General features: G+C 45.8%; 1 protein-coding gene across 2 annotated transcripts in view; it reads right to left on the reverse strand.

Annotated features, from left to right (window-relative positions):
• Nucleotides 1-968: 968 nt before the first annotated feature.
• CDC14A (cell division cycle 14A) overlaps nt 969-27,252 on the reverse strand; it is an 80,301-nt gene continuing 54,017 nt past the window's right edge. The window contains exons 10-16 of one of the 2 annotated variants that reach the window (XM_069967547.1): nt 25,538-25,676; nt 23,372-23,531; nt 17,765-17,874; nt 16,854-16,901; nt 15,419-15,547; nt 8,386-8,665; nt 969-1,143 (exon numbers count right to left, since the gene is read on the reverse strand). In XM_069967547.1, the coding sequence (XP_069823648.1) occupies nt 1,114-1,143; nt 8,386-8,665; nt 15,419-15,547; nt 16,854-16,901; nt 17,765-17,874; nt 23,372-23,531; nt 25,538-25,676 (896 nt within the window). In that variant the 3' untranslated portion in view covers nt 969-1,113. The remainder of the gene's footprint in view (nt 1,144-8,385; nt 8,666-15,418; nt 15,548-16,853; nt 16,902-17,764; nt 17,875-23,371; nt 23,532-25,537; nt 25,677-27,252) is intronic. The other variant, XM_069967549.1, reaches the window with a different exon arrangement.

The following is a 27,252-nucleotide window of genomic DNA, read 5'->3' on the forward strand; positions in this document are numbered from 1 at the left end:
CAGACAAGAAGTGGAAGTGCGGAGTAAATGCCTTTGTTTTTTTAATTTGTTTTTGTGTTTTTTTATGATCTGGGGTCTATTTTAAAGGTCTATTCTGGGGGACTATGATTAAGGGGATAAGGAGACTATTCAAAAGTATGATATGGGTCCTAGACAAGAGAAGCCAGAGGCGAGGATGCGGCCGAGTCGTGTTGTCTCTTAAAGAAAGTGGCCATGTTTTTGAAGCACTGGATAACCCTTTTAAAGGGGTTATCCAGCGCTACAAAAACATGGCCACTTTCTTCCAGAGACAGCACTGCTCTTGTCTCCAGCTTGGGTGGGGTTTTGCTGCTCAGTTCCATTGAAGTTAAAGAGGTTATCCAGCACTACAAAAACATGGCCACTTACCAGCAAACCGCACCTGACCTGGAGACAAGAGCGGGGCAAAAGTGGACAATGTTTTTGTAGCGCTGGATAACCCCTTGAATGGAGCTTAATTGCAAACCACACCTGATCTGGAGACAAGAGTGGTGCTGTCTCTGGAAGAAAGCGGCCATGTTGTTGTAGCGCTGGATAACCCCTTTAAAAGCTATGATCGAGAAGCCCATTCAAAAGTTTGGTGATCTAAATGAACTGGGAAAGGTCAAGATATTGTGACCAAGATACAGGCGCAAAAATGGACCCAAAATACAGCTGTATGCAAGTGGTCCACCTGCAAAGTGTCAGGATGTGCTGTAAAGAGTGGCTCAGAGTACGAAGACGCCTTGTTCCCCATGCTGATAAACTTGTTCTACAGCATATAGGATTTACTCTATATGTACATACACCTATATATACCTAAACATTCTCTTATTAGTCATTCGTATTTTCAGACCAAATATGTACAAATCAAATCTACAAAAAAAATAAACCCAATACAAAAATCCAGTTCATAAAATAAAAAAATAATAATAATAATTGGATAAGATAACAATAAAAAATAAAAACAGTCAGTAGCGGAACAATTTATGTCAGTAGCTTCACCGAGCGTCGCCGCGCTATCTGGACATGGGATTCCTTCTGTTGGTTTCGCTCCCGTTTCTCCACTGTAAAGGATTGATGGCTGGGAAAGGGTTAACAGCTGCGTGGGCACCTTTAGAACTGAACAGATTCAGACTGAAGGGACTGGAAGAGAAGAGATTCCGAGTCATTATGGAGAAGGTGGATCAATACACAAGTGGGGGAGGGGGAGAAACAATGGCCGACAGAACTGACAGGCACAGAGGGAGAAAAACTTGCCTTAGTATTTGCTATCAATGGGGTGAGCGTGTTAAGGGGGTGATTTATTCCAGGAACAGCGCCCCTCCTGTCCTTAGTTTGGCTGTGGCTTTTGCAACTGAGTTCTATTAAAGTGAATCGAGCTGAGCTGTAATACCACACACAACCTGAGGACAGGGGTGGCGCTGAATTTTGCAAGAAAGTAAAAAAAAAAATTTAATCCTGGATAAATGAATGCAGGTAGATGCATTTTACATTTACAATTTACCCCTTAAAGGGGTTGTTCGTTTTCTACAACCCATTTTCATACACCTTTTTTTGGTGAATTAATACCTCTCCCATGTTCTGGCCAAACTGAAGGGCAGCTTTAAAGGAGGACCTGTCCTGTCTTGTAGTACACAGACAACCTATCATAGAACTGTGTAATAGTTAAAGGGGTACTCTGGGCTATGTGTATTTTCAGTGTACGGCTGGGGAGGGGGTGGATATAGAAGCCGCCGGTCACTTACCTCCCCGGTTCCAGCGCAGGGTCCTGGATCGCGCCGCTCCGTTCTCCCGTCCTGCTGCCTCTTCCTGGTCTGAGCTGCGGCTTGAGACGTGACGTCTCAAGGCAGCTCAGCCATTCAGCAGTTCTATATCTTCTATATCCACCCCTTCCCCAGGCCGTACACTGAAAATACACATTGCCCGGAGTACCCCTTGAAAGGTGATCTGTCAGCTGCAATTTAGCTTCCAAACTGCTGACACTATTAGATGCTGTTAGGACATGGAGACACATGGTACCTGTCATATATCTGTCTGTGCTTCCAGAATGTAAAGGAAATGCTTTTATGCTCTTCTGCAAAGAGTCATTGCTCTCTTTCCTATCTCTAGGGACTTGGTTTCCAGCCAAGTGTCAATCAAGCAGAGACAGAGATGGGAGGAGGAGCGAGGAGACAGTCCAGCTTGCAGCAGTTCAGGAGCCTGGGGACACCTCTTTGACACTTTCAGAATGAAAGCATTATTCTATGGTCTGGAAGCACAGACAGATATATGAAAGGTACCATGTGTCTCCTTGTCCTAATAGCGTCAGCCGTTTGGAATGTTATTACAGCTCGCAGATTCACATTAAAGAGCCATTTGATGGCCAGGGTCTAGCTGCTCACACCCCAACTGATTGCTAAAATGAGCCAGGAGAAGCGCTCGACTAAGCACTTCTCTCCCTGTCACAGTCCGTCCCCGAGATGCAAAAGTTTCTCCCATCACGTTCTAACGATCAGTGGGGGTATGAACACCTTAAATCAGTTGGTGCCAGAAAGTGCTGGAGATTTGTAATTTACGTAAAAAATCTCCGGTCTTCCAATACTTATCAGCAGCTGTATGTTCTGCAGGAAGTGGTATATTCTCTCCATTCTGACACAGGCCTCTCTGCTGCCACCTCTGTCCATGTCGGGAACTGTCCAGAGCAGGAGAGGTTTTCTATATGGATTTGCTGCTTCTCTGGAAAGTTCCTGACATGAACAGAGGTGGCAGCAGAGAGCACTGTGTCATACTGGAGAGAATACACCACTTCCTGCAGGACATACAGCAGCTGATAAGTACTGGAACATTTGAGTTTTTAAAGTAAATTACAAATCTCTGGCACTTGCTGGGACAGGTTGATCTGAAAGTTTTTTTTTTCTGTGTGAACTACCCCTTTAAGACTTCAGTTCTTTATTCTTCACATTAAAACCATTAAAAGCAGGAAACGTTCCAACGTGTTTCCGATTCATAATTATGAAACTGTAATGGATTAGAAACTTGTCGGGGTCTTTCCTGCTTTCATTATATCTTTTGTATAAGATAAGCTCCAGCTTTTCATGTCAAAAAAAAGAAAGCTTAAAGGGGTATTCCAGGAATTTTAACTATGCACAGATGGGTGCAAAACAAAATAACTCAATGAAGAGAAAGAATAGACATGGCGGCACATCCAAACTGCTTATGTCCGACCATCTACTTCTCAGCACTATATACTACTAACATCAGGAGTTAGTTACATTTTGATGAAAGTGCATGAGCCCACACACCGCGTCAGGGTTTCTGATTCGTGTGGGTCCCTAACTAAAAAATGGTGCAGCCCACCACCGCAACAGCAACTGCGCCACAGGAGGGAGCGGCCCAGCTGCCCAGCAGCCCCAGTACTGCCAGACATAGCCTCCCTGGGCTCTGGGCCACACCATCCGCAGACACCGCGCCGCCACAGCAATGGCCGCCACAATGGAGACCGACACCATAAAAACAAGAAGCAGGAGATGGAAAAAAACCTCTTACCTTGCACTCTCAGCCAGCATGACAGATCGAAATGTAACTAAGGGCCCTATTACACGGAACGATAATCAGCCCTATCCGGACAATTATCATTCCATGTAATAAACACAACGATTAGCTGATGACAACGATCATTGGCTGATTGTTGATATAGGTCTGACCTATAATTGTCGGGCGCCGACCGTGCATCGCTACGTGTAATAGTGGTGTGCTGCCGGCGGAGGCTGATGATTTCCATCTCTATACATTACTTATCCATGCTGTAGGGCTGCTCCTGCGGTCCGCTTCTCCCTGGGTCCCGTGCGATGCAGCTTCAGAGAGGCCTGTCTCAGCTGACAGGCCGCTCAGCCAATCACAGGTCAGGACCACAATGGTCAGTCATAGGATTGGTATGTGCGTCCATGAATTTTCTCTCTCCATTAAAGCAACTCTGTACCCACAATCTGACCCCCCCAAACCTCTTGTACCTTCGGATAGCTGCTTTTAATCCAAGATCAGTCCTGGGGTCCGTTCGGCAGGTGATCCAGTTATTGTCCTAAAAACAACTTTTAATCCGGCAGCGCTGTGTCTAACGGCCGGGGCTTACATCTGTATATGCATTAGGCTGGCACACCCTCTCTGTCCTTCCTCCCCGCCCTCCTCAGCATTAGGAAAGATCCAGGAACATTTCCTGCTGTTTGAGTTTTGCACAGGTGTATTAACGATCCAGCCCATGTTCATTATACACACAGGTGGGGAATAGGAAACAATCTGGAGCATTCCTAATGATGAGGAGGGCGGAGAGGAAGGACAGAGAGGTAGTGCCAGCCTAATGTATATACTAATGTAAGCCCCGGACGTTAGACAGAGCGCTGCCGGATTAAAAGTCGTTTTTAAAACAATAACTGCATCACCTGCCAAAAGGACCCCAGGACAGATCTTGGATTAAAAGCAGCTATCCGAAGGTACAAGTGGTTTGGGGGGGACAGATTGTGGGTACAGAGTCACTTTAAGCTTAACAAAATAATAACATATACTTCACTTCCTCACTCCTCTATATCTGCCGTTCATATGAAGCTCCTCTGCAGGCGGAAAAATCCCTTTAAATCCCTGAAGTGGCCAACCCCTTTAAAGGAGTACACCGGCAACATGTTTTTTTTTTCTTTCAAATCAACTGGTGTCAGAAAGTTATATAGATTTGTAATTAACTTCTATTTATAAATCTCCAGTCTTACAATACTTATCAGCTGCTGTATGCCCTACAGGAAATGGAGTGTTCTTTCCAGTCTGACACAGTGCTTTCTGCTGCCACCTCTGTCCATATCAGGAACTGTTCAGAGCAGGAGAGGTTTTCTATGGGGATTTGTTGCTTTGGACAGTTCCTGACATGGACAGAGGTGGCAGCAGAAAGCACTGTGTCAGACTGAAGTAATATAGAAGTAAATAACAATGATTTTTGTTTTGCCAGAGTTCCCCTTTAATGACCAAGCTTTTTTCCCTTTTTTTTATCCTTGCCCTCAAAGAGCCATCATGTTTTTACTTTTTTGATAAAACGTTTTCACCTATCCACAGAATAGTTATCAGGAGTCTGATGGGTGGAGCTTACTACTATGGATCACATGAATGGGTGGTTCCTATATCTTCCTAATTGAATGGATTGGTGGTACAGAGTATCTGCCCTACTCCATTCACAGACTGTAGGAGACAGCACGGTAATAGGCTATCTTTATCGATCCTGTAGACCAAGGATGGGGAACCTTCGGTCCTCCAACTGTTGCAAAACTACAACTCCCATCATTCCAGGCATGATGGGAATTGTTTTGTAACAGCTGGAGGACTGAAGGTTCCCCATCCCTGTTGTAGAAGTTGGATGACACGCCATTCAAACAGGAATCACTGTAACCCCATTCTTACGAACAGTGTCGGACTGGCCCACCGGAGAACTGGAGGATCCTCTGGTGGGCCCTGAGGGATAAGCAGCTCTCCGGAACACACTTGTAAATTGCGCCGATACGAATACCACCAGTAAATTGTGTGTGTGCCTTTAAAGGGGAATTATCAGCAGATTAGACAAATCTAACCTGTGGATAGCTCCCTAGTGGGCACAGGGCGCCGAAGATGATGGTATGTCTCTTACTTTCATCCTCAGTGCTTTTCCGGTGCTGTTAATTGTGCCCGGTAAGCCGTTAGGAGCACTGGGGGCGCGGCTACCGTCCTATTAGCATTGATCGTATAACCATTGGGGGGGTGACCAGGGGCAGGGCTACAACCCCCCGGCTAGCCCTCCCCCTCTAATCATTATTAGTGGAGAGAGACGGCCGAGGGGCGTGCCGGATTGGTGCTCAGTGGGGGGTAGCCATGCCCCCAGTGCTCCGAAAGGTAAGCAGGGCAGGATGAAGGTAACAGACATACCATCCTCCTCAGCGCCCTGTATCCACTAAGACGCTATTAGCAGGTTAGATTCATCTCCCCTTTAAAGCGACTCTGTACCCACATTCTGACAGTCCCAAACCGCTTGTACCGTCGGATAGCTGCTTTTAATCCAAGATCTGTCCTGGGGTCGGTTCGGCAGGTGATGCAGTTATTGTCCTAAAAAATTAAACTTGCAGCCCTGTGCCAAACGGGAGTATCTGTGCCCTAACCTTGCACCACCCCTCCGTCCCTCCTCCCCACCCTCTTCATCATTAGGAATGCCACTGGAACATTTTCTCCATGCTGAACATTTCACACATCCTTAACGATCCAGCCCATGTGCCGGGCTGACACAGGTGGGGAATAGAAGGCAATGTGCCTGGAGCATTCCTAATGATGAGGATGGCGGGGAGGAGGGACAGAGAAGGTGTGCAAAGTTAGGGCACAGATACTCCCGTTTGACACGGGGCTCCAAGTTTAAAAGTATTTTTTTAGTACAATAACTGCATCACCTGCCGAATGGACCCCAGGACAGATCTTGGATTAAAAGCAGCTATCTGAAGGTACAAGTGGTTTGGGGGGTCAGATTGTGGGTACAGAGTCACTTTAAGATATACATGCAACTGATGGCCAGGACACACTCCGGTGGGCCCAAAGTACTCCAGTCTGACACTGCTCATGGTGGGTGGAGAACTCCCAAGTCCGATCCTCACAGATCAGACTCACATGACTTATACCATGGAAAGGTGAAAAAAAAGTTTAATTAAGGAAAAAACCCTTAAATTTTTCAGCAGGAAAACCCTTTTAGTCTCTATGTGTGAAGCGACTTTGCTTTTCCCCCACATGTTATTACTGCGGCCTCAGGAAAGCTCCTTGCGTCAACTATTTAAAGGATCGGTTTCCTACTCGACAAAAATCTTTTTTTTCTTTGAAGCCGTATGAAGTGGAAATCCGTGCTCTGTGAGCAGCCTTCTTGGTTGTCATCACGTGGAGGAAGCATAATCTTACAATGGCCTAATCACAGGGCCCCAGGGGAATACACAAGGCTTCCTAATAAGCCCACATTGTATAATGTAGTCTATAGGGTCAGGACAGGGCTTTGTACTGTTGTAGAGAATCCTGGTAACTAAAGTTCTTCTCCAGGGAAAATAGAGTTAACAGAAGAGTTCCCCCTTTCCAGATCCTCAACTTTTTACCAGTATAGATACAGGGTACAAAGAGGACCTGTCCTGTCCTCCATTGATTTGATGGACATTGTGCAATACTTAGTTTACCCTGCAGTGGCACTTCAGGGAGACTGAACACTTAAAGGGACAAATTGTTTTTAAATCACTTGGTGGCAGAAAAATACATAGATTTGTAATTTACTTCTATTTAAAAATCTCCAGTCTTCCAGTACTTCTTAGCTGCTGTATGTCCTGGAGGAAGTGGGGTATTCTCTCCAGTCTGACACAGTGCTCTCTGCTGCCACCTCTGTCCATGTCAGGAACGGTCCAGAGCAGGAGAGGTTTCCTATGGAGATTTGCAAGTAATCTGGACAGTTCCTGACATGGACAGAGAGGGCAGCAGAAAGCACTGTGTCAAACTGGAAAGAATACACCACTTCCTGCAGGATATACAGCAGCTGATAAGTACTGGAAGACTGGAGATTTTTAAATAGAAGTATAGAGGTTTTTTTTTAAGAAATAACTTTTTGCATAACTTTTAACACTAGTTGATTTGAAGCCAATGTACCACGAGTACATAGCTGTTTTGTTTTTACATTAATAGACTGACGTGGGGATGCCAGTGCTGCAGACCTTTTTTGAACCACCGCTCAGGTCCCACGCATAGCGCCAGTCTATTACCAAGCACTAGCCGGGCAGGAAGCACTGGGGGCCTGCCCGCCGGCCTCCAGTGTCACAATCTCCCCTCATCTCTGTGACACAGCTCCATTGATTCAAATGGAGCCACGTCACTAAGGGGAGGGGGTTTCATCACACTGGGGGTTGGCGGGCAGGCCCCCAGTGCTTCCTGCCCTGCTAGTGCTCGGTAATAGACTGGCGCTATGCGTGGGACCCGAGTGGTGGTTCAAAAACGGTCCGGTGCACTGGCATCCCCACGTCAGTCTATTAATGTAAAAACAAAAAAGCTATGTACTCGTGGTATATTTGCTTAAAAAAAAAATCCTCCGGAATACCCCTTTAATTCTCCACAATTTACAGCTGACCGCTGAGGGTCCTGTTCTGTACTTTTAGGAAGTAGAGACCCTTTTAAATTGTTATTGAACTTTCCAGAAAATACCCATGTAGTCGCCATCGGTGGGCACCTCCTTCAGTAATGAACATGGATGCGTATATCATGTTAGGTAAGCAGTGAAGCATGGAGTTAGCAAAGAGCAAACCCAAAGGCGGGGAAGCATACAGCATAGGCAGGACAGTGTACCATCAATGCTGCCTGATGGTAGTCAGGGTACGATATGAGGACACTTACAGGAATAGAGCGGCTCAGGTAGCGTGCAGTGGAAGTGAGGCCAGTGTATGAGGGTCGGAAGGATCCGTAGGAATCATTGCCAGCGGTGGACACATTCCAGTTACGGTTGTTGTTGAGCTCGCCTTGGCTTCGGCCGTGAGGGCTGGAGGGGTACAAGCTGGAGGGGTAAGCCGGGGAGTAGCTGGGGCGGGAGGGAGAGGTATTGCGAGAGCTGTCTATCTCTTCCAGAGCAGAGTTCAGATTCCCAAGCGAGCCAGCATACCGCGAGCTTACAGAGTAACTGAGAGGAGAAAACATGAGGGGAGATCACAGACCCTGGTGTACTGACACAGCCCATGAACATGCAGGAGAATGGCAAGATGACATGCGCTCACAGACCATGCTCTATACAAGCCAATAGGAAAGCAAATACACACCCATATTAAAGTATTATAACCCCTGTCACCATCATGCACAAATGTTACATTCCGTGCGGTGTATACATATATACATACATCTCCCGCTCACACTCCATCTCCTCACCTCTCTGGGTTGTTGTTGTTTAAAGGGGTAATCCGATCTTAATCAATATACTTATACCTGAAGGACTCGCCAGGTTAAATATTTTTGTATATCCAATCATTTACCAACCTCGTCTCCTCCTCCTCATATGCTGCTATTTCCCTCCTATTATTGACAGCTCATTGCTCATTACCAACCACCACTCTGCTCTAAAAGCGTATACACAACAATAGTATACATATTTATATATAATACACAGTATATATACACTATGGGGGAGAGTTATCAAACATAAAGTAAAGGAAAACTGGCTCCCCTATATATCTACATAATAGCTAAATATACACCAGCCAGGCCACTGCTTTTAAAGCAGAGTGATAGTCGGTAACCTAGACAACAAGCTGTCAACAATGGGAAGGAAAGGGCGGCATATCAGGAGGAGAAGCAAGTTTGCTAAATGATTGTATATGCAAAAATATATAACTTGACGAGTCCTAGAAGCATATTAGCTGAGATGGAATACCCCTTTAAGGTCCTGTCCTGGGACACTTACTAGCTATAGTTTTCGGCTCATTGAAGCCCATTGCTTTCAGTATCACTTTTACTCACAACGCTCAAACTCTTCTCCTTAGGCTGATGTTACCTCTATATGTACCCATCTCACTCACATAATGTCCAGTCCACACCGTGTCCCCTCCGTACACCCCTCATCTAGTCTCCTCACACCTCCCCTCACATAATGTCCTGTCCACACCGTGTCCCCTCCGTACACCCCTCACCTAGTCTCCTCATACCTCCCCTCACATAATGTCCTGTCCACACCGTGTCCCCTCCGTACACCCCTCATCTAGTCTCCTCATACCTCCCCTCACATAATGTCCAGTCCACACCGTGTCCCCTCCGTACACCCATCTAGTCTCCTCATACCTCCCCTCACATAATGTCCAGTCCACACCGTGTCCCCTCCGTACACCCATCTAGTCTCCTCATACCTCCCCTCACATAATGTCCAGTCCACACCGTGTCCCCTCCGTACACCCATCTAGTCTCCTCATACCTCCCCTCACATAATATCCAGTCCACACCGTGTCCCCTCCGTACACCCCTCATCTAGTCTCCTCATACCTCCCCTCACATAATGTCCTGTCCACACCGTGTCCCCTCCGTACACCCCTCATCTAGTCTCCTCATACCTCCCCTCACATAATGTCCAGTCCACACCGTGTCCCCTCCGTACACCCCTCATCTAGTCTCCTCATACCCCTCACATAATGTCCTGTCCACACCGTGTCCCCTCCGTACACCCCTCATCTAGTCTCCTCATACCTCCCCTCACATAATGTCCTGTTCACACCGTGTCCCCTCCGTACACCCATCTAGTCTCCTCATACCTCCCCTCACATAATGTCCTGTCCACACCGTGTCCCCTCCGTACACCCCTCATCTAGTCTCCTCATACCTCCCCTCACATAATGTCCTGTTCACACCGTGTCCCCTCCGTACACCCATCTAGTCTCCTCATACCCCTCACATAATGTCCTGTCCACACCGCGTCCCCTCAGTACACCTCTCATCTAGTCTCCTCATACCTCCCCTCACATAATGTCCTGTCCACACCGTGTCCCCTCCGTACACCCCTCATCTAATTTCCTCATACCTCCCCTCACATAATGTCCTGTCCACACCGCGTCCCCTCCGTACACCCCTCATCTATTCTCCTCATACCTCCCCTCACATAATGTCCTGGCCACACCGTGTCCCCTCCGTACACCCCTCATCTAATTTCCTCATACCCCTCACATAATGTCCAGTCCACACCGCGTCCCCTCCGTACACCCATCTAATCTCCTCATACCTCCCCTCACAAAATGTCCAGTCCACACCGTGTCCCCTCCGTACACCCCTCATCTACTCTCCTCATACCTCCCCTCACATAATGTCCAGTCCACACCGCGTCCCCTCCGTACACCCCTCATCTAATCTCCTCATACCCCTCACATAATGTCCAGTCCACACCGTGTCCCCTCTGTACACCCCTCATCTAGTCTCCTCATACCCCTCACATAATGTCCAGTCCACACCGCGTCCCCTCGTACACCCCTCATCTAGTCTCCTCATACCTCCCCTCACATAATGTCCTGTCCACACCGTGTCCCCTCCGTACACCCCTCATCTAGTCTCCTCATACCTCCCCTCACATAATGTCCTGTCCACACTGTGTCCCCTCCGTACACCCCTCATCTAATCTCCTCATACCTCCCCTCACATAATGTCCTGTCCACACTGTGTCCCCTCCGTACACCCCTCATCTAGTCTCCTCATACCCCTCACATAATGTCCAGTCCACACCGTGTCCCCTCCATACACCCCTCATCTAATCTCCTCATACCCCTCACATAATGTCCTGTCCACACTGTGTCCCCTCCGTACACCCCTCATCTAATCTCCTCATACCCCTCACATAATGTCCAGTCTAGTCCAAAATGTCCTCATACACTTTATACTACCCTGCTTACGGCGGGTTCAGCTGTCAGTATAAGGTGTGTCAGGCTCTCCCGATAATCCACGACAGATAATACTAATGGAGATTGGGGTGTATGGCCACCTTAAAGAAGCTTCCCCGATGGCAGCCCGTTCAGCCAATCACTTGCCAGTGCGCTGTCCCTTCTCAGTCAGTGATTGGCTTAGCAGGCAGTCATCGTCAGAGGGGTCTGTTTCAGAAGTGGAGGCTGGATCATCCGATCCGTTCAGCAAAGGACCAGAGATAATGCAGGAGTGCGGAAGTGTAAAAGTAGGCTGTTTGTTATGTTCTGTGCCTGGGCAGCAAGATAAGTTAATTCTGAGCAAAATACCCCTTTAAAGGGGTAGTTGAGCAAAAATATTTTTCTTTCAAATCAACTGGTGCCAGAAAGTGGCATAGATTTGTAATTTACTAGTATTACAAAATCTCAAGTCTTCCAGTACTTATCAGCTGCTGTATGTCCGGCAGGAAGTGGAGTTTTCTTTCCAATCTGGAGAGCAGGAGAGGTTTTCTATAGGGATTTGCTGCTGCTCTGGACAGTTCCTGACATGGACAGAAGTGGCAGCAGAGAGCACTGTCAGACTGGAAAGAATACACCACTTCATGTAGAACACACAGCAGCAGATAAGTACTGGAAGACTTGAGATATTTTAATAGAAGTAAATTACAAATTTCTGTCACTTTCTGGCACCAGTTGATTTGAAAGATTTTTTTTTTATTTTTTTTTACTCAGCTACCCCTTCAAGATTTCTCTAATTCTCTGGTACTCTTACCCACTACTAAAGTCTTTGTAAAGAGCCTAAAACCCCATCTCATCATAAAGAGTACACCTCCAATAACCCAGCTGCCACTAGTGTGCTGTAGGAACAGCTAGTACTCCTCTTTCCCTCAGTATGTGTCACTCATTTAGCTCTTTATTGTACTTCTCTCTTCTAACGTGTCATGTACTTTAAAGTAAATGAGCCACCAGGCACATCGCTTTTTTATTTTTTTTACCTTAAAGTGTCACTGTTTTTTTGGGGGGGGCAGAAATCTATAGTACAGACGATTGTAAGAAACTTCGTAATTGGGTTTATTAGGCAAATATGCCATTATCTGCATCCAAAAATACTTTCCCCAGGTCCCCTCCTCCCTCCTCCTCTCTCTCATTCACTGCTCATATCAGGAAATCTCGACTTTTTTACATCAGTGGAGCCCTGTCTGTTCTATGGAGAGGGGAGGAGGGAGATTAGTCGCCAGCAGAAAACAAAGGATTACACAGCGGTGGCTGTGTGAAAGCCAGTATTCAGAGATCAGAGAGGTCAGTGCTGACTTCAGAGGAGATAGCCGGTGATGTAGCTGTAAATTAACTCTTTGTTGTACTGTATCTTCCTCCATCCCTCCCCTCTCCATAGAAAACCATGAAGACGGGGGGAGAGCTTCAAACTGCTTTTTCATGATAAAAATGCATTTTTTGGCTAATAAACCCAATTACAAAGTTTCTTAAAATCGCCTGTACTAGTGATTTCTGCAAAAAAAATGTAAACGACAGTGACACTTTAATCGATCGGCAGCGGCATGGGGATGCCGGTGGCACAGCCCTTTGTTTTGTAACACTGCCTGTTTCCTGTACTCGGCACTGGTCTATTCTTGAGCAGCTGCTTGCATGAAGCCCTGGAGGTGGTCCTGATGGCGTTTAGTGTAAAGAAACCTCCCCTCTGTGACATGGCTCCATTAGAATCAGTGGAACCGTGTCACAGAGAGGAGGGGATACCACCACACTAGGGCGCAAGGGGCCTACCTCCAGTGCTCCGGGGCAGGCGATGCTTGGGGATAGACCAGCATCGCGCATGGGGACAGGGCAGCACAACAAAAAAAGAAAAAAGAAAAAAAAAAGCAACGTTGTACCTAATAGGACATTTGCTTTAACCCTTGAAATGAATGGAACTTTAGAATAAATAGTATAAAATCCATAGTCATGACTTCATAACACCTGGTGATATTTTATAACCTCGGAGGAGGCACACGGCCAAACTATCCCAATTCCTATAAATTCAGCCTGGTTCCGCTAAACAGCTACAGCAGTATATAAGAGTTACAGGAAGAACTCACACGTGGGTGATTGTTGTTGCCTTTACTCCCTGACCCCCTAAGTGGGAGGGTATCTTGTATAAACCAGAATATCAGATGTTGTCATAAAAATTCCCTCTGGCGTGAAAATAGTCCGGAGATTTTCAGGAGTAGATTGGGAAATTCCAGATGAAGGAAGCGGGGTGAGCTGGACGCCGGGAGGGCTGGAGGAAGCTTTTATACTCCAGGCATGGCACGGGCCCAAGTTATTGTCATCCAAAGACCCTTCATCTAACATAGCACATCTATGAATGTATCCCTGATGTAACAAACTGGGTCTATAATTACTTATCTTTTACTGCCATAATCTATTCATTAAAGGGGTACTCCAGCGAAAATCTTTTTCTTTCAAATCAACTTTCTGAAAACAGTTGATTTGAAAGAAAAAAAATCTTCGTTGGCGTACCCTTTTAATACATCGGCCAGTATTGCAGAATATGATAGGACTGTGCCAAAAAGCAGGGATGGGGAACCATTGGCTCTCCAGCTGTTGCAAAACTACAATTCCCATCATGCCTGGACAGCCAAAGCTTCGCTTTGGCTGTGCAGGCATGATGGGAATTGTAGTTTTGCAACAGCTGGAGGGCTGAGGGTTCCCCATGACTGTAATAAAGGATATACTAATGGAAGGTAAGGACAAAGTGAGTGATGTGCATCATTACATTACCGCCTCTGAGGTCTAGTGTGTCAAAAATCGGATAATGTATAATAGCAAATTACATATCTATCTTGTCAGCTATCACCGTGACATAATGGTACTGTCACGTGAAACCATCGTACATTATCCCACGCAGAGATTCAAAAGGGAGAATCCAGGAGCGACTAAAGGCGTTAACTTCTCCAGTGCCGGGCATTAGCTCCGGCTTCCAGCTGCGCTTCTCAACTCAGGTCCTTAAATGAACGCTCTCCAATATGTCAACATCTGAGGATTTCTCGAACAAAGGACACCTGTGGTGATGCCTGGTGCACTGACCGTAATTATATCGCCTGCGAAATCCTAAAGAAATCCTGAAAACATGAGCTGCTGAGGAAGCCTTGGGGGCTGGAGATGAGAAGCCTTGCCTTAGTCTGAGGCCTTATGGATAATGTGTTCTACTGTAAGACTCCAAGGCTGTATGGAGCTGTAATCCCCCCTCCCCCCCATGTGTATTCCTGACATTTTTCCCACCACTGAAGAACAGATCTACCCAGCAATCTACCCATCTATCAACCCAATCATAAACTCTTCGATCTATCAACTCATCCATCTACCCAACTATTTATACGACCATCCACTCATCCATCTAACCAACTATCTACGCAACCATCCACTCATCCATCTAGACAGCCATCTATTCATCCATTAATCCAACCATAAACCCGTCAATCTATCCAACCATCTTCCCATCCATCAACCCAACCATCCACTCATTCATTAACTCATTCATGTACTCAACCATCTACCTATATATCTATCTATCTAGCCAACTATCTACACAACCATCCACTCATCCAACAAACCAACGATAAACTCTTCATGCTCTTCAGCTATCTAGCCATTCATCAACCCAACCTTCCACTCATTCATCTATCCATCCATCCATGTTACATGTACAGATTTGTTCTTTGTTCTCATGACAGAATCTGGACACATATAAGACTTACCATATACTATATATTACATTTGTATGATGGCAGTGCATCTCATGTGCACAGTTTCAAGCAAGGCTCTGTTCACACTTGCATCGAGGTTAACTCATGATGCTTCACCAGGTCCATCATACAATGGATACCTTCACCACTCACTAAGCAATGATGTCCAGTAGATCATCTGTGACAGACTGCACAGACCCTCTAGCACTGATGTGAACACAGCCTTATTGGTATTACCAATTTCAGATATTAGGTCTTTCTGGCACTCACCTCTTCACTTTGCTGGCCGAGGGCCCTGAACTCTGCCCCACTCGTCTTGCTACAGCCGATGTGGAGGCAGAGACCCTGGATGCCTTCAGGGGGGACATAGACCCTTGTGCGCTGTTAGAGGCGATAATTCTACAAAACATCACAAAATAGTTTCCTGTCAAATTATATTTATAAGAGGACAATAAATCTTTGCTAAAGAACATGTGAAGTAGATTGGTAAAGGAGGTTTTTCCCTAGAACCGACCCTTTATGCAGGATCCCAGGTAAACCGGGGGTGGGTGTCTTTGGAGTTGGTGAGGTTGCAGTCTTTAGCTATGGGCAATTTTAAAGGGATTCTGTCGCCTCCAACCCACCCTCTTCAAAACTGTGCAGTGACAGGCAGAGAGCATGACTAGTCACAGGTGGCTCCCCCCCAGATGACTAGTTGCCGTCCCTTTCCCGGCCCCACATGCTCGATTAAAACTAACTTTTCCCTGATGTAAAGCTACTGCTGCAGACGTGGCTGATAGCCTCTGGGAACTGCACAAGAGATCTATACTGTGCACTTGTGAACCATATCAACATGATTGTGCTGATTCATTCTATTTAAAGTGACTCTGTACCAACAATCTAAACCCCCTAAAACAACTTTTAAACTTGCAGCGCTGTGTCAAACCGCCGTGGCCTAGAGTGTCTGTGCCCTAGGCCTGCACCGCCCCTCCGTCCCTCCTCCCCACCCTCCTCATCATTAGGAATGCCCCTGGCAGGATTTTTCCTATTCCTCTGCAGTGTAAACTGCACAGGTGCCTTAACGATCCAGCCCATGTGCAGTGTTCACACAAGTTAGGAATAGGGGAATACCTGCCTGGAGCATTCCTAATGATGAAGAGGGCTAGGAGGAGGGACGGAGAGGTTGTGCCAGCCTAATGCACAGACACTCTAGGCCACAGCGTTGGGCACGGGGCTGCCAGTTTAAAAGTTGTTTTTTAGGACAATAACTGCATCACCTGCCGAACGGACCCCAGGACAGATCTTGGAGTAAAAGCAGCTATCCGATGGTACAAGCGGTTTGGGGGGGGGGGGGCAGATTGTGTGTACAGAGTCGCTTTAAGGCCCTAATACACTTTAGATATATAAGCTGAACCTGCCAATTTCAAGAGGACTGGCTACTTCATGTGTATGGGGAAGGTGGGGGGGGGGTCTCCTGAAGAATAGAAATCCTTTTGCTCTCCCTTTAGATAAACTACTTCCCGCAGTGTCTGGCAGCCACTTATGCCCCTTGTTGAGAACATATGCATGCTCGGTCAAGCTGGTTGTGCCTGTGTCTGGGGACTGCCAGAAATAGCCATAGTTCTGTACAGTAGGGCAGTCACTTATAACCTAAACTAAGGCATACAAAACATCCTTGAAAAAGCAAATGTAACATAGCAAAGAAATAAAAGAATAAGCCAATAACCTGAAAGGCTGCGATGTGGATCTGGTGTGCGGCTTCATTTCCTCTAACCTGCAATCAAACATATATTCATGAGTTGGGAATGTAAATCTGAAGCGCGTATAGTCGTGGGAGTGAATACATTTCTGCTCTGGTATTAATAAGACAAGTTAAAATTATGAAGAATAGGCCGTAAAATGCTGGACGGGACAAATTTGATTAAGAGATTCCATTCCTTTGTGATAGAAATAGATGATGGTGACATGCTAACAAAACTCTCAGGCCTCAATTCACATTACAACCACTGGGTGGCAACACATAGACACATACAGCCTTAAAGGGGTTATCCAGGTAACAAAAACAATATTCTAAAGAATCCCTCTTCCCAATACCCCCCTATGTCTAATATACATGTATAACCTATCTTCCCTGTTTTTTTCTCATTCTTATTTCCTCTGGATGGCAAAAATCTTCTACTCTGGGTCCACTCTGACCATGCTTAGCTCCCTCTTCCCTTTGTAGTCACAGGACATGTGATCTCATCTCTGGGGGCTGGGTTAGCTGTCTATTGACTTGATAACCTGACCCCCGGAGACATCATCTGCATCATCTCCATGCACCTGTGCTGCTTCCATAGACTTACATGTGTCCCTGAGCCTAGGTCTCTGTAATATGAACAGTTGTAGTTCTATCTCTGCTTGCTGTCAGTGAATGCAGGCATATGTAGCTGTCTTTGTGTCACAGCTCTGTAAAGTGTAAGTGTTACAGATGTTCATAGCGTCTGGATGGACGCCCGGTAAACAGATGCTCATTATGCAGCACATAGCTACATAATGTGCGCGTCAGCTCTGCTACATCATCAGCTAATATGGAATACTGAAGTGATGTGATGCGAAATCAGTGAAAAAAACAGTCCTGTGTTTACGGTGCAGTACCGCAGAGCTCCTGTGGTAGCCGACCTCGGCTGTCTCCTGCTCTTTAAGGCACGTAATTTGTCTCCCTGTGTTAGTCCATTCTTCTGTTCCAATTCATCCTCTGAATCAATCTGCAAGGGAAAACATATCCAGTAATACACCTATTAAATGGATGGTATGGCAGAGAAGTGCACAAAAACAGAAGGGAGAAAATATGATACATGTGTCTCTGCTACTAAGTTATAAAATTATGTTTTAATTCTATGTTAAAAAGTCATATAGGCCGGGCTGAGCTGCAGCGTGCATGCCTTCTCCCTCCTCCACCCTTCCTTGCTGGATGTACAAGGATCAGTTGCTGAAGGGTGGGGAGGGAGGTGGCATGCATGCTGCAGCTCATCATACTCTATATCAGGCCAGCAGGTTCTCAGTTGGCAGACAAAGAGACAGCTAGCAGAGAAAGCATCTGCACTCCTGCCCTGGTGCAGAAAGTGCCCAAAAATCGAGAGTTGCACAACTTTCCCCCACCACCTGTTATCACCTGCGCTACACACAGACACAAATATTGTAACACACACATTGCATAACGCGCCTATACGTCAAAGCATTGCTAATATTGGTGTGTAGCAATCTCCTCACTACACAGCAGGAGGAGAACAGGACAAAGCAATCACAATAACAATGTATTGTCAAGGATTCTTCCTGCCCCCCATTGGGCACTACGCACAGGTGCAGCTATTCTCCTGCTGTACGGAATAGCGGAATCTGCCGTGCTAGTCTACAGATGTGTCCAGTCAAGACAGTATATGGCAAAGTATACAGATTAATAAGAAGTATCTGTCCAGATCCTCCAGATTTACTACCCCCAGAATTAGAGCATCACGCTATGTTCACCCTAAGATTTTTGAGGCTTAAAATGACCATTTTGCAGGCAAAAATTTTTTTTTATTTTTTAAAAGTAATTTTTGATGTTTTTCAGGCATTAGGTTTTTTTATTTTTTTTACTTAAAATAGATGTTGAGATCCGACTGTATTTTGGCGTATACATGGCACAAAATTTGTCTGCGGCTTTTATTTTATGTTGGTAAAAATTATAGATGTAAAATGAACCGTTTTCCTGAATTTGATTGAAAAAAAAAAATAAAATTTGGCACGTATAGAGGCAAAATGGATGTTTTAGGGTCATTTTAATTGAGCCAAGAAGCTTATGGCCCATTTACACTAAGCGATAATACGCCCAATCGATCGTTTAGCGATTTTAGCGCAACAATTTGGTTTTTATATCGATCAGCATTTAGAATAATAAATCGTTAGAAAACGTTATTGCAATCATTTTTAAGATCGCTTAAGCCCATCTCACACATAGGGTGAATCGGTGAAAGACTGTTTACACAAAGCGATCTGCGAATTTTTAGCGAACGACCGACGATGATTTAGGAACATGTTGAAAGATCACAATGAACGATTTCTCCCTTGTCGCTTGATCGTTCGCTGTGTTTACACAAGCCGATTATTGCTCAAACGTGATCGTTATTGCGAAAGTTCAAACGATAATCGTTCCGTGTAAACGCACCATTAGAGTAAACAGAGCCTGTGAGCCTTAACATCGGCTGACGGGCTTCAGATAACGACTGGTGATCCCTGTGATCGGCGCTGGTTTACAGAGCCTTTAAAGAGAATGTACCACCAGGTACATCCTGTTTAACCTGAAGCCACAGATCGAACGGCGCCGGCACGGGGAAGCCGATGCCGCTGTCCGTATTCCGGCCCGAGGCCCAGTTCCCGTGCACGGCGCCGTTCTATGCACCGGAACCGGACGGTGCTCGAGCACTGGAGGTAGGCCGGCCCGCCCCCAGTGGGAGGGAATTCCCTCCCCTCCATGACGCGGCTCCCTTAGAATGAATGGAGCCGCGTCATAGAGGGGAGGGAACTCCCTTCCACTGGGGGCGGGCCGGCCTACCTCCAGTGCTTGAGCACCGGCCGGTTCCAGTGCATAGAACGGCGCCGTGCACGGGAATCGGGCCTCGGTCCGGAAAACAGACCGCGGCACCGGCTTCCCCGTGCCGACGCCGTTCGATCTGTGGCTTCAGGTTGGCTAAGATGGTTAAATTGTGTGTGTTGTGGGGGGAGCTGGTCACTCAAATTCATCACTATAGCCCCCGTGTACATAGTGATGTGTGACCAATAAAAATAATTTTATTGGCCGCACAAGCAACTGGTTTCTTGTTTGTTGGCTGATCACTGACCAATTGTTAGGATCTAGTGTTCTTACAACTGCTCTTTTACCCAAAGATTGGCTCCTGTAAAAGGGCCCTAAAGTGGCACTCCGAAGAAATAGAATATATAGATTTGTAATTTACATCTATTTAAAAATCTCCAATCTTCCAGTACTTATCAGCTGCTGTATGTCCTGCAGGAAGTGGTTTATTCTTTCCAGTCTGACACAGTGCTCCCTGCTGCCACCTCTGTCCGTGTCTGATTTTTAAATAGAAGTAAACTGCAAATCTATATAATGCTCTGAATCCAGTTGATTTGAAACAAAAATAATTTCACCAGAGTACCCCTTTAACACAAGACTGGCCTCCTGACAAAAAATTAAACCTAACCTGCAGTAGTTCTACGGCAAGTATAAAAGTCAACACAATCTTACAGAACTGCAATAGATACACAGGAAACTTTTTGCTTTTGCTATGAAAAAAATTAAAGGGGTTGTCCAGCGAAAATCTTTTTCTTTCAAATCAACTGGTGTCAGAAAGTTATATAATTTGTAATTTACTTCTTTTAAAAAATCTCAAGTCTTCCCATACCTATTAGCTGCTGTATGTGCTGCAGGAAGTGTTTTATTTTCAGTCTGACACAGTGCTCTCTGCTGACATCTCTGGCCGAGACAGGAACTCTGTCTCACTTTTCTATGAATCCCCATGAAAAACCTCTCCTGCTCTGGACAGTTCCTGTCTCGGCCAGAGATGTCAGCAGAGAGCGCTGTGTCAGAGTGACAATAAAACAACATTTCCTGCAGGACATACAGCAGCTGATAAGTATGGGAAGACTTGAGATTTTTTTAACAGAAGTAAATTACAAATCTATATAACTTTCTGACACCAGTTGATTTGAAATAAAAAGATTTTCGCTGGACAACCCCTTTAATCTGAGAAGAATATGAGCAGGATCTGACCTAGAGGGACACAGCGATATGATGGCTACTTCAGCTACGTGTTGTCCTAGCTGTGATACCCAAAAAGAAAGCCGAAAACCTCACAAGGAAAGATCAGCAATGGGGCAGAGGGATGTAAATGTGCTAGAAGGACGTCAGATCAGTCAGCGCGGCTGCGGGGATGTCTGTCATTACCAGGGATAATGGCTCCAATATGTCACCTCAGGAGGAAAATGCTTCTTGTCAGGACAAAATGGAAGTGATTAGTATGAGAGAAGCAGAGCTTTTATACCGCGCGCTCCGTGCCCCCGCACTACACTTATACAAGTGTGCGACCGCTGGCAAGGCTCCGAATAACCCCGTCGCCCAGCGGCGTATGTGTATCTCCTGGAACATGCGTGTAATAAGAAGGCTTATAGGTGACATGTGGGCAGCATGTGCAGTCATTGTATTATAAACTACCAGTATTATCATTATGGGCTTTGTGTATGTGCTCTACCCGCATTTAAAGGGGTATTCCACCCAAGAGCTAAGTAATAAAATACTCCCAGTGTGCACTGCACCTCAGAGCCAACTGCCAAGTATCTGCCCATCGGTAGCTCAATCTGCTTCTACTTTACACTATAAGGGCCAGTTCACACTGAGCAAGATCGGCGGAATTCCGCGGCGCAGATTTCCGCCACGGAATCCCGCCGTGCTCAGTGTGCTACTGTAAGTGAATGGAGAGGGCGCGCGCTCGTCCGCTGCCGCCGCTCTCCGCTGTGAGAATGAGCATGTTCATTCTTTGAGCGGAGAGGAGAGGGAGCGGACAGGCGCGCGCTCTCCCATTCGCTCAAAGCAGCACACTGAGCACGGCGAGATTCCGTGGCGGAGAGCTCTGCCGCGGAATTGCGCCGTGTTTGCTCAGTGTGAACCGGCCCTAAAGATTTATCTATCTATTATCTATCTATGCATAGATTAGAGATAGAGAGAGAGATAAAACAGCTGTGTTTCCTTTCCCCTATACTGCTCAGGAGGCTGTCGCTGTTTTGTTGTTTCCCCATCTCCTTGGCCTGGTGCTCACTGATTGGTGGGATGTCAGTTGTGGGTGGGGTTACAGATGAGGTGTTACAGCTTGCCATGCAACAGAAAAGACAGATCATGTGACTTTGGTCTCAGAAGGGAGTGGGAGGAAAGAGGATTGGAGACCAGGAAGTGGACCAGGTGGACACAGCAGTGAGGATTTTCTGCAGCTTCAGGGTGTGAGTCAGTATGTGCTGCAGACAAACGGTCCAATTCATGTAATAAAGACCTATTACAAACAAGCTTAGATTAAGGGTAGGAATTCAATAGGGTTACACTTTCTTAAGTGGAGTACCCCTTTAATCCGTGGTAGAAAATCTGCACCATTTCTAGTGAATTTGCCTCTGTGGATATAATTGCCAATATGCAGATTTACTAAAGAAAATGATCAGTGGGGGTCCTGATGCTGAGGCCCCCACCAGACGCTAAGCTGAGCCCAGGGCTTTTCAAATAGCTTTGCAAGGATGAATAGTACAAGTCATTATAAGAAACTCTGTAACAGGTTTTATTAGGCAAAAGAGCTTCCTTCTGTACTGACAAGGCTGTTTTCACAATTCCCGGGAAGAGAAGCTGATCCCAACCGTGCAGGAAGAGAGGCACGTGGTTGAGCCCTTTTCTTCCCGTTCTCTGTGCCTCTGAGATGATTCCATTGACTTAGGGGCCTATTCCACAGAGCGATAATCGGCCAAATCGGCCTAATTTAGCCGATGATCGCTCTGTGGAATAGAGACAACAATCAGTCGATGATCGTGTCATCGGGTGATCGTTTATTTAGGTTCAAACCTAAAATCATCAGGCACCGACGCGCATCGCTGCATGGAATAGCGATGCAGGGTGGGAGACCGACGATCTCACAAGCACCATACATTACCTACACATGTTGCAGGTCTTCTCCTGCGCTCCTTCTTCCTCCCGGTCCTGCACACAGCAGAAGCTTTGGAGCAGTCTGTCTGAGCTGACAGACCGCTCAGCCAATCACTGGCCAGGACCACCGCGGCCAGTGATTGGCTGAGCGGTCTGTCAGCTCATACAGGCCGCACCGAAGCTGCTGCTGCGCGCGGGACCAGGAGGAAGTAGGAGCGCAAGAGAAGACCTGCAACATGTGTAGGTAATGTATGGTGCTTAAACAGGGACTGCAAGGACATCTGTAACGATGTCCCTGCAGCCCTCGCTAAACAATTATCAGGCCCCCATCGGCCCGTGGAATAGGACCCTTACATTGGGAAACCATCTCAGTCACATGGCACAGAGCTGGAAGATAACCCACTTAGCGTAAACTTGTCCAAGCTCGTTCTAGTGAGTGGTCAGGGTCTGGACACTAATTCCTCAACCAATCAAAACTATTTTATACAAGGTACCTGTGTACCTGCAGGACGGGATACAAGGGACACATGTATAATAGCGATCACACTAACCTCGCCCGATCTATCCATACTGTGATGGCGGCTGACCCGGCTGCTCAGAGACAAGTCTTCAAACTCAGACAAGATCCGGTTCACGGTCCCATCTTCCATCTGGATCTGCTTCTGTTTACTCCGGTGGAGATCTCCCTGCAACCACAGCCAGGCCTGCTTCCTGGGAACACAGACAAGCGAGAGATTACTCGAATATAGAAGAACTATATACTCTGTATGTACACCTGCTCTGAGCTATGAGCAGGTAGAGATCTGTGTATCAGTTAGTCATGGATGCGCCAAATTTATTAGTAGGCATGCAACCTGTAAATAACTGGCACAAGGCACTCCGGCTATCTTCGTTAATGGGTCTGGATAGGAGACGCTGGGTTTAATTAAAGGGGTTGTCCAGCGGAAATCTTTATCTTTCAGATGAACTGATATCAGAAAGTTTTATAGATTTGTAATTTATTTCTATTAAAAAATCTCAAGTCTTCCCATAGTTATTAGCTGCTGTATGTCATGCAGGAAATGTTTTATTTTCAGTCTGACACGGTGCTCTCTGCTGACATCTCTGGCCGAGACAGGAACTGTCCAGAGTAGGAGAGGTTTTTTTTTATGGAGATTCCCATAGAAAACAGAGACAGAGTTCTTGTCTCGGCCAGAGGTGTCAGAAGAGAGCAGTGGGTCAGACTGAAAATAAAACAACATTTCATGCATGACATACAGCAGCTGATAAGTATGGGAAGACTTGAGATTTTTTTAATAGAAGTAAATTAGAAATCTATATAACTTTCTGATATCAGTTGATCTGAAAGAAAAAGATTTTCGCTGGACGACCCCTTTAATAAGTGCCAACGTGCTAATAATAAGGAGTATGAAAAATAATAAAAAATAATTATTCTATTCCCACCGGAGGAAATGTGTTTAAAGGAAAGGGCATCTAATAATACTTGACAATGAACCGAGGTCACAGCTATTATACGGCTGGACTGGTGCGGGCATACACACAGACTAACACTGCTGCCAACCAAGTCCTATCTGCAGGTGCAAAATAACTGTATCAGTAAAGCATTGGTCTTTGTATATAGTCCAATTATTGTATATTCACAGAAATATTCATATAACAGGTCTACATCTTCTTCTTCACTTATGATATAACGTTCCAGTTTTTACTTTTTACGAACCCCATATTAAACAGTGGGAATAGGAACAAAACTAAAACTTAAAGGGATACTCTGGGGATTGTTTTTAAATCAACTGGTTATACAGACTTGTAAATGACTTCTATTAAAAAAAAAAATCCCTAGTCTTTCAGTACTTATCAGCTGCGGGAGAGGTTTTACATGGGGATTTGCTACTCTGCTGGACAGTTCCTGGCATGGACAGAGGTGGCAGCAGAGAGCACTGTGTCAGACTGGAAAGAATACACCACTTCCTGCAGGACATACAGCAGCTGATAAGTACTGGAAGACTGGAGATTTTTAAATAGAAGTAATTGAAAAAATCTAAATAACTTTCTGAAACCAGTAAATTTAAAAACATTTTTTTCTGGAGTACCCCTGTAATAAACAGCTGCCTACCATATAATAATCTTAGTTTCTGCACTGGTTGCTTATAATATGTGGTGTGATCGTTCTCTAATTGTCTCTATAGACAATTACAATGTAACTAAACTAATAACACACAGTTTTACTATTTTTACTATTCATGTTTTTACTGAGCCCAATGAGTAAACATCTGCAATGCAGGGAGAAAAATTAAATGAACTCTTTACAATTACCTGGATTTGTGCCTTGAATACGAATAAAGTGCGGTCTGATTGTTATCCAACACACTTATAAATAAAAACCATCAATGTAGCTGATCTCATAACAAACACCTATGTCTTTTATTGAACACTGTGGAGTAAACATCCACAGTGCAAGGAAAAAGTACAAAGGGAAATATCTGTTATACAGTATGTAGCATAGGATAAGGGCAGAATATAGCAAGAGAATGAGCTCAGGAGTCCTAATGGCTGCATAAGTCAGACAGTGAAGCATTGCAGCAGCGTCTCTAACCGGCTATAGATGACAACTGGCTGGACACGACTGATGGATGTGAAGCCAAACTATAAAGTATTAATGGATATCAAGGAAATAATCCGGCAAACAGCCTGTAATGGGTGAATGTACTGTAACTTACTCTTCCAGGAAGTGTTGCTGAGGTCCGATGATGGAACCGGGCCGACATATTCTGATCCAGGCTATGGCTTCAGCGTGTGTGAACCTGTAGTGCTTCATGATGTAACAGGCAATAAGGGTCCCCGTCCTGCCCAAGCCGGCTGCGGGACACAAAGAACGACGACAAAGAGTGAGCAAATCCCAGAGCGATCGTCGCTGCCAGCTAAGGGGCACTTGGAGGGGTTTCCACTTTCTTCCAGAAACAGACCCTCTCCTGTCCTCAGTTTTGCAGCTCAGTTCCATTAAAGTGAATGGAGCAAAACTGTAATATCACACACAACCTGAGGACAGGGGTGGCGCTGTTTCTGCAAGTAAGTAGCTGAGTTTATTTTAAACCTGGATAATCCCATTAAAGGGAGCTATCAGCAGGGTAGACCAATCTAACCCTCTGAATTCTCCGTATTGTGCATGAGGCACAGAGGAGGAAGGTATGTCTGTTACCTTCATCCTCAGTGCTGTTTGTTGAGAAATCCTCTAGGAGCTCCGATCCCGCCCTTTTTAATGATTATTAAGAGAGCGGGCTAGCCAGGGGCGGACCAGATCGGCGCTCGAGGGGTGGTAGCCACTCCGTCAGTACTCCCAATGGCCTTACCGGCCAAACAGCACGAAACGGCGCCAAGGAAGAAGGTAAGAGACATAGCGCCTGTTGCAATACGGAGATATCAGCAGGTTAGCTTCGTCTAACCTGCTGATAGTTCCCCTTTAAAGGCAAATTAAAGATAAAAAAAGTTATTAAATATATATTAAAAAAAAAATCTTCTCGTAATCCCATCTACCCCATTCTGGTGCCTATAAAAATGACAGTTCATGGCGCAAAAAAAAACGTCTTTACACAGCTACATGGATGGAAAATCCGCTGCGGATCCGGTACGTGTGAACGTACCCTTAATCTTAAGCGACTGACTACTCCACGACACCAGCGAACGTGACTGTAAGATTTGTACCTAGACGCCATTCGATAAAACACGAAGATCGTTCGGCTTTTGTTGTTTTCCATAATTACTTGAAATCTATCACAGAGCAGCTAATATAGAGAATTGTGCGGCCCCCGTCCTCCCGAGGTTGTGGGAAATCACAGCCGCTCGCTCTCCTCTGGATATAATTATAGGACGCACGCCGCAGAGCGTGTTAAGTGCGTGCTAATTACCCCTGTATACACAGAAATATTTACACGGACGCTCTCCGGAGGCCGCCTAAACAATTAAGAGTTTACTCTAGTGTGACCAGGGCGAACAGCGCACCCTACTGGACTAAGGTAGTGCAGAATTTAACCCCTTAGGGTGCATTCACACCTACAGGATCCGCAGCAGATCTGATTTGAAGCTGCAGATTCAAAGCAAATCAATTCTGGGCCATCAAATCTGCTGCGGATCTGCTGCAGATTCAAATCTGTGCCATCAAATCTGCTGCAGATCCTGTAGGTGTGAGCGCACCCTTAGGCTGGGTTCACACACAGTATATTTCAGGCAGTATTTGGTCCTCATGTCAGGTCCTCATTGCAACCAAAACCAGGAGTGGATTGAAAACACAGAAAGGCTCTGTTCACACAATGGTGAAATTGAGTGGATGGCCGCTATATAACAGTACATAACGGCCATTATTTCAATACAACAGCCGTTGTTTTAAAATAACAGCAAATATTTGCCAATAAATGGCGGCCATCCACCCAATTGCAAC

The sequence above is a fragment of the Dendropsophus ebraccatus genome, chromosome 4 (genome assembly GCF_027789765.1).
Source record: "Dendropsophus ebraccatus isolate aDenEbr1 chromosome 4, aDenEbr1.pat, whole genome shotgun sequence".
In the NCBI taxonomy this organism is placed as follows: domain Eukaryota; kingdom Metazoa; phylum Chordata; class Amphibia; order Anura; family Hylidae; genus Dendropsophus; species Dendropsophus ebraccatus.